The sequence below is a fragment of the Chrysoperla carnea genome, chromosome 4 (assembly GCF_905475395.1).
Source record: "Chrysoperla carnea chromosome 4, inChrCarn1.1, whole genome shotgun sequence".
NCBI classification, from domain to species: Eukaryota; Metazoa; Arthropoda; class Insecta; order Neuroptera; family Chrysopidae; genus Chrysoperla; species Chrysoperla carnea.
In genome coordinates, this window is record NC_058340.1 from 9165038 (window position 1) to 9174023 (window position 8986).

Sequence of the window (8986 nt, forward strand, 5' to 3'; positions counted from 1 at the left end):
ATTTGCGACTTATCGAATCTACCTGAGTAACCTTTTCACTAACCCAAAAAGTAATGAATTTTGGTTAAAGTTTTTCTTTTTAGTAATTGATTCGAAATAGTTACCATTAGCTTTTGGAAAAGTTCATTCTTAAAAGTCGTAACGAGCTGATTGAACTTAGTCTCGAGATTGGATAGATAACTTATTTCAATCTTTTAATCTCGACTGTCAACATAACACTAAAAATAATTTTGAATATAAGCTGGTTAAAATTTTTAAAATTGGGATTTGTGCGCAATGTTAAAGGAGCCAACTAGCCTGGAAACTAATTTAAGTTAGAATTTATAAACAAATTTTACTCGCTCGAGCTCTAAATACGCAAAGGATATAATTTCGGTTTTAAACTTTTCTTTACAAATGTGAAAATTATGATAAAATTGAAATTTTCATAAAAAAATAAATAATTTATTGACAGTAAATAAATACATATAAGCTATTAAATCATAAATATAGTATTTAATAATCGTATTCATGTGATGAAGATGAACCGTAACTGAATGAGGGCGAATCTTTATAAGCTACCGGCGCTGATTTATAAACAATTGGTACAGCTTTGTAGGAAATTGGTGCTGATTTGTATACAACAGGTGCTGCTTTATAATAAGTTGGTACAGCTTTAATAATTTGTGGTGCTTCAGTTGGTTTTCCTTCGTGTGTTACAACAGCGTTGAATCCATCATGTTTGTTAGCTGTGTAATGGACAATACGACGAGTACCATCAGCTTCTTTCAAGGTGTAGTATCCTTCAACAGCATCATCTTTACGTGTTTCCTTTTGTTCTTTAATGTCACCGGTATGTTCATCATGTACTCCGTATGCGAAATCGTAATGAGCTGGACCTTCTTCTTCTTCATGTTCTACAATTACTTTTTTTAATGCAATAGGTGCTGTGTGGTAAACTGGAGCAGCTTTGTAAGCGATGGGAGCAGCAGCATAATGAGGTGAGGAAAAATGTTGTACACTGTGTGATGTGGCCACATGTTCTTCCAAAGCAGAAATGGCAGCAACAAGGCTTGCAATAACAAATAACTGTAAAAAAAGTATTTATTAAAATTTGTTTTAAAAGAATTATGTAATAATATAATTCCACAATCCATTAGAGGCAACAAATTTTATTGTCACATATATACAGATCAAACATATGTTTCTAAAACTATCTAAAAAACTTTAAGCCTATTTTTATCCAATAATTCTGGGGATATTCTTTGTGTTTAAATATGTCATTTGGATATTTATCCAAAAGTTTAGAACTGAAAGAAAATTTTTTGGCTTTTAATATTTTGTTGCCTTGTTTTTTATACTAGTGAAAAGGAAACACCCAAAACAGTCAAAGCTCGATAATTTTGAACAGTAAAACGGATTTGAATGCAGTTTTCTGCATTTGATTCGTTAGAGCGTTAGGAAATTTTGTGGCCTTGATTTATAGAAATTAAAAATATACAATTTGCATAAAAAATAAATATACAATATGCATTTTAAATGAAACGTAAATATAATAAATTCACAATTCGGTTATTAGTGATGAAAATGATTCTAAACTTGTTAATCGGAGGTTTTTGGAGCCACTTAACACGAATATCACTCCTGGAGTTATCGGGAAATTCGTTATAGAATCGATCAAAACTCGTTACCCGGAGTTTTTGGGTACCTTTTTGGAAAGTATCGGGTGCTTGGGATACCTCGCAGACCAATTATGTCGTGATATTTATGTTCAGCGGAGCCAAAAACCCTTGAGTAATGAGTTTGGTCTGATTATATAACGAATTTCCCGAAAACTCCAAGAGACGGCAGGGATACCGTTTATCCTGGGCACTAGGTACGCCTGACATCAATTCTGATGCAATATTCGTGTTTAGCGACCCCAAAACCTCGTGAAACAAGTTTGGAATCATTTTCAACACTATTAACCGAATTGTGCTCAAATTTTTCGAACTCGCTTCCGCGACTAAAATATTCTCTTAAGATTTTAATACAATTTTATTTTTTGGAAAATGTTTTTATTTACTGGAATGAAACCGTTTTATCAAATCCGCCTTAAAAATTTCCCGTAAACCCGGAATTGTGTTGTAGTAAAAAAATTTATTTATTTAAAAATAATAATTTAGAAGAATATATACCTTGATTGCCATTTTTATTTGACTATTTCTTATTGACTTGGAGTAAATATGAATTCTGATATTGATTCACTTCTGGCGTTGTATTTTTATAGTTAAGTAGGTACTAATCACAAGGGAGGGTAAGTTACTTTCACTGGTACTTTTATGTTGTTTAAAAAATCAATTACCAACAATTACTTCTAAATAAATGAGCAAATTTATTTTTAAAGAAATTAAATTGCTAGTATAATTAATATTTATCTGAGAAGGTTATTGGTACTTATTTTCAACTTTATAATGTTCTTATAATAGACCAGTCATTAAAAAAAAAGATCTCGATAAAATGTCTTAAAAGTTTAAACCAGAAATTTTCTTTCATAGAAATTTTAGGGGAGTGTTACACCACTTCATAAAACAATAAAAATTTGTATAATGCTGGTGTGTATTCTCTCCCCAAAGAAATTTTTTTACTCCAAGAATATATATTTTTGTACATATAATCAAATGCCATGATTTATATCGAAATTTTACAACAAGAAAAATAACTCACCCAATTTACTTAAAAAATTTCAATCTTTAATCTTTTTCGAGAAATCGTGATTAAAAAATAAGATTTTTATTTCTCGCAAATTTCATATTAGTAAAAAGTTAGCTTTTGAGAGCAGATTACGGAAAAAACCCTGATTTTTAATATTTTTAAATTACGATTTTCTAATAGAATCCTTTTCTTGTAATAAATTGATTGGAATTTTCTCTTCCTCTTTTGTAAAATTTTAATATATATCACGTTTTTTGACATTTTTTCAAAAGGATACATTTTTGAGATAAAAACCTTAATTGGGGGAGAAGCTACTCCTCCCCCAATAAAGAATTTTTATAGTTTTATGACATACTAAATCTTCAGTAAAATCTTATGAATAAAATTTCTGTTACAAATTCTTGAAAGATAGTTTCATTAAAATGACTGGACTACAAATACATCTAATTAAATTAAAATCTGTTTTAATTTTTAATATAAAAAATGCATTTGCGATAATTTCATAAGTATTTTAGGTTAATACATTAACATACCATTTGTACTATTTATTTATTTTTGCTGAGGTCATTCGATTCGATTGTGACACAATTTATAAAAATATAAATTGACCTATTTTCTGGGTTGATAAAAGGAGATCGGACTAAATTAAGAATTCTCACTTCATGAATAGAAAATTGAAGTTGGTTTTTAAAAATTTTTATTAGTATGCAAATTAGGAACGTTTAAAATTCCTATAATTAAACAAAGAAGAAGATACCCACTAGTGACGTCATACGCGGGTATCGCCATAGAGATTACATATAAAACTCTGTTTTGCTAAAAGGAGATGGGCAACCTTTGAACGCAATCTTTGATTGCTTATATCTTCTTCGTTTTTTAATCAATTTTAGTTATACAGTTTTTACAGTTCTATTGGATGGAAAATTTTTTTGTCGTTCATTGTAATTGTATCGATTTTTGACTATGCCTAAATATTGTTCCTCGATATTTTCAATAGATATCAAATCCTCATTTTTTATAAAAAATGAAAATTGCAATGCAATGATAAATAAAATAGTCATATCAATTCCGCATGACCTTAATGAGTATTTTTGAATGTCATTTCTTAGTATGTTATCAAGTGGTCATAGTATCCGATGCGTTCCCTACTGCGTTTTTTCATACCGAACGCTATCGATATACATAAAACTTTCTGATGGACTGTATATTAGCTTATAGCATGAATTAACTCAACAAATCGTGAATTAGCTACTTCAATTGAAGTCTCCCACTAAGAATAAATTCAAAAGGTTTTCAATACGTATTATAATGATAAAATTTTATTAACTTTTAAAGAAACATTCGAGAGGGTAAATAAAAAATGTAACATAATCCGATCTAATAAAAAAGTATCACGTCAACAAATATAATTGCACAAACAACAATATATTCATTTATAGGGACATTGTAAAATATCGAAATAAAATTTATATAGGTTTACAGTTCCAGCATCGAACTTTTTAAAATTTGTTTCTCCTAGAGTGACATTTAGTTCAAAAAATTGGTTGCAATTCTACCAACCACTCATATTATTTTTTCAAACAAAAAAGCTCACTTACAAAAGAATAGAATGTCAAGATTCTAAATTCGTCACAAATTTGATCCGCCCGACTTTTAAAACCTACCAAACACTTTTACCATTAGACCGTGGGACACCACGGATTTTTTTCAATGATAAATACATACTTGCAACTTCTTGAGTGACTTCCTTTTGACGAGTCTACTAAGCTTTCCTCTACTATGTTTTTCGAAAAAGCTGGGTTTCAAAATGAGCATGATAACGTCATGTTTTAGCAATCGTTCTGAAAAAAAGCAACAAGGAATTTGTCGGACACTGTTACTACTTGATAACATTAATTATTATAAAACAATAAAATATTTTGTCGGACAAAAATATTACACCGATGAGCTGGTATACCACCTCGAACATGGTTCACTTTTGCTGAATTTTTTAATAATTATTAATGTTATCAAGTGGTCATAGTGTTCGACAAATTCCGACTATTTTTCAAAGCTGTAACTCAAATATGACGTCATTATGCTATTTAGAAAACGCTGCTTTTTCGAAAAAAATCATGAGGAAAGTTTATTTGGTAGACTCATCAAAAGGAAGCCACTCTCGAAGTTTAGAGAATGTATTCATCATTTTAAAAAAACAGGTGGTGTCCCACAATCTATGTATTTCGAAATAATCGTGGTTGCTAATTATTGCAGTGAACTAAAATGGTTAACTAAAATTATTAGTCTAGCAATAATGTATATTTTTTTTAAAAAATTAGTATATTTTTAATTAACACGTTTTCATTAGCTTCATACATATGTTAGTATGAATGAATGTATGTTATTGTGTAACGAAAACTTTGAACATAATTTTGACCCCCTTCAAAACGTTGGATTAACTTAAAATTTGATAAACTTATCCAGGATCGATGATAATACAATAATTAAATAAGTTGGTTTGATTATCATGATCAGAATGTTCAGGATTCACGATCACGGATTCACATATCTGAACATATATACATTTATTTGCGCTCCCACCATATTTATATACTCAATTTTTTATAAATAAATAATAGTCTAAAAAAACTAAGAAAAACAATATAAATAATAGTTTAAAAAAAATTAAAAAACCCGCTTTTGTTATTAGCTGTACTAAAAGGTAGAAAATAATTTCTTTATATTCAAATAATTTCTTTTTTTCTTTATAATTCAGTACGATTAAATGATTTTTTTTAAATTGAAGAAATTATTTGCTTATCTTATCTTTTAGTTCAACTAGTTACAAAAGCGTGTTTTTTAGTTTTTTTAAATTATTATTTATTGAATTTTTCCTTCAATTGATTACTTTGATAACTCGACATAATATATAATGTGTACAAAAAAAACACAATAAAATAAATACCTTGTATATTAGAATGAGGCACTTGTAGCAAAGAGTACCTACTTTTTTTACTTTTTTAATATCTAATATGTTACAATACTCAAACAAAAGAGTATTATATGTTTTCTTTTAATGTTTTTGTAACAAGAGATGAACTCTAACCATACACAATTCAATACTATATTGTGCATTATGTTTGTGTATACCACTATGTGTAGTGTAGCTAGATTATAGCTAATAGCATGGTCTAGCTCTTGCTAAACGCACAGTACGGAGCAGACAAGTGTGCAATTTTGAAATTCTTTAAGGTAGTACGAAATTCAAGGCAAGTTTAAACTTGTAGTTAAAATTATTTGTACCTTATTTTTATCTTTGTTAATGAATTTTGTTATAACTTCATGAATGTAGACGAAAAATAACAATAAGCTTTTTCGATATCTGCCTTGGTTTTCGAAAAAACGAAAGCTTAATAATTAAACAAAATTTTCAATTTTCGATATTTTGAATCTTACTCCAAGTATCGAAAAATTGTATTTATACTTTTCGTATTATATTGTCAAATTAAAACATAATTGAAAATCGAAAAAATATATTTATTTAAATTTGTGCCCCTACTACCGTAATTTATTAAGGTTTTAACTTTAAACAGTTTTTTTTTTTAAATTCCCACCTACTAGTTTTGGAAAAATCTATGAAATTATATCATCCATCTACCTTTTTAAAGCCAATGTTAAAAATACCTACTTCAGTCATTTATTTATTTAAATAATCGGACAACCCCCGTAAAATTTTCAAAGTTGATTTTGACTTAGTCCAACTTCATATTTAAAAAAAAAATCAAGCCTTTTATCCAATTCAAGCCTTTTACTTTTATCAAGACACTTGTGACAGAAATATGATGAAATAAGTTAAAATGAATTTAATTATTTATATTATTTCGCTGCTTTAATATTTATAAGCTCAAACATCATTCATTAATAATGCTAGTGCATTAAAAATATAAAATTATGTAGAGGCTATGATTTACAAAGTCAAAGAATATTTATCTCTCATCAAGCAACTAAAGATTACTGAACGGTTGAAACGCTAGTGCTAACGGGTTAAGTAAATTACATGACTTGGATTTTTAAGCAAATTGAAAATTTTATTTTTAACCAAATAAAGCTAATTAAGATAATAAATTATTCGGATCTAGCTTGCGACTTTTTCAAGTCCTTGACTTTTTGTGTAGTTATCAAAAAGAGAAAACAAATTCGGTGGAAAATGAGAAATAACTTGGTTGCCAGGAAGGATGTATAAGCCTGAAATGGCTCTCATTTTACGTAAAAATGCATGTTACGTTGAAATATATTTTATTCAATTTCTTTTAATATCAATTTATTTTACAGCGTATTCAAAATCACTCACTTCTATGCCCCACTCTGTAGATATGTTTTCTATCTAAGATCAATAACAATAATAATAATGGAATACAACCAAATCAAAGGGATGATACAGATACACATCTCCTGGGGAACCACAACCACCTTCCAACATCCAACGCACACACACTTGTTCTAAATACACTTTCTACCAAGTGGTACTAAATACAAAACCATCTTTGAAAAATTGTATGATATTTAAGTTCATACCAAAACTTCTACCATACCTATCCATCTGGTTTAACGATGTTTAAGGATGGGATAAAAGGCTTTATTTTTTTATATGAAGTTGAAATAAGTTTAAATCAATTCTGAAAATTTTAGGAGGAGGGGGGTAGGCATATTTAACATTGGTAAAACGGAGGGTGGATGATATGTTTTCATAGATTTCTCCAAAACTAGTCGATGGAAATAAAAAAAAAATAAAACTATTTAAATAAAAGTTAAAGCCTTAAGTAATTATTGAAAAACAAAACATTTTGCCAGACTAATTAAGGATGTATGAACACGGTAGTGGGAACACAAATTTAAAAAAAACTTGACAAATAAGACAAAAACTAAGAATAAATTTTTCAATATCTGGCGTAATTTGCAAAATATCGAAAATTGAATATTTTGTTTAATTATTTACCTTTCTATGTTTCGAAAACCAAGGCAGATTGTGATTGATACAAAATTGTATTCTTATTTTTCGTCTACATTCATTTGAAGTTATAACAAAATTCATCATTAAAGGTGCAAATAATCTCAACTACAAGTCCAAACTTGCCTCGGAGCTCGTACTATTTTAATCGGTACGAATTTTTCTAAACCATTTTGTGCTTAACAATATCTATTTAGCTACAGGTCATGGTTATACAACTTGTTACTACACAAAGTCTTTACACAAATATTGATTAGTATTATAGTTAAAGTACTTATTATTACACAAGAAAATTTTTTACTCATGTCAACAATTAACAAAACAGTTCTATGACATGTAACATACAAAAAAAAATTGATTAAATTTTAAGATAAAACCAAGCTTTTTATTGAAGTGTTTTGTTAAGATTATTCTCATGAGACCAAGATAAAGTTTTATTTATTTGTATTTCTGTAAAACTTATAACAACAATACCTTATACTTTTTTATAAGTTTTATAAAATATTGTTATTATGGAAAATGATAAAATTGTTTTATTTTGTAACCCACTTCAATATTTTTGCATACAGTAAGTAATCTTAATGCTGATGATATCGCAATCGATAATTACCAGAGGTTTGTTTAACCCCCGGACTAAAAAAAGGGGTGTCATAAGTTTGATTGATATGCCTCTCTGTCTTTTTTTGTTTCGTTTGAAAGGAAAGATGATCTTTAAAATTGACTCAGTTTAGAAAAAGCTTTAAGAAAACAGGTAATATAAGGAAGAGTGTTTTTAGATATGTTTCAAGTGCGAGTTTGGGGTTCCGTACCCGAAAAAGTTCCGTGCCAGTTTCCTTGAATTTACTTAAATATAAAATGTACCTATTTTTAGAGTGCCAGCCATATACAATAGTTAAGGATTATTTTCTTTCTGATAAAAAGAGCGATGTTTTAAAATAATAAGTAGGCATAATAATCAATCGTAGGTGAAGAGATGAGAGCTTGATGGATATCGCATATTTTATAGAATGTGAACGTATTTTTGCTATCCTATTTTTTTGGAGTTTATGTAAAAAGAATATAAAAAAAAGCATGCAATATATACATATTTGAAAAATGGCTCTATTGAAATATATATGAGCGATATGGTCAAGGGGTTAAAGAATTACCAACCGACCAATATAAACACACTTATTCTGCTGTTTACGACATATCTCACATAATAAAAAACGTTCGTCGAATGTGTGTTGTAATACGCACCAGTAAGGTTATGAAGGTGTTACATTGTATAACGTAGAATTTTGATAATGGATTCATTTGCAATTTCTTTGGCCATTTAAACTAATT

At 28.5% G+C, this 8986-nt stretch overlaps 1 protein-coding gene across 1 annotated transcript; it reads right to left on the reverse strand.

The window, feature by feature from the left end:
• Positions 1–454: 454 nt before the first annotated feature.
• Positions 455–2208, reverse strand: LOC123299273 (larval cuticle protein A2B-like). The gene is made up of 2 exons (XM_044881620.1): positions 2157–2208; positions 455–1068 (listed from the first exon to the last, which is right to left on the reverse strand). The coding sequence occupies exons 1-2, from the start codon at positions 2166–2168 to the stop codon at positions 496–498; spliced, it is 585 nt and encodes a 194-aa protein (XP_044737555.1). The 5' UTR covers positions 2169–2208; the 3' UTR covers positions 455–495.
• Between the last annotated feature and the right edge of the window lie 6778 nt (positions 2209–8986).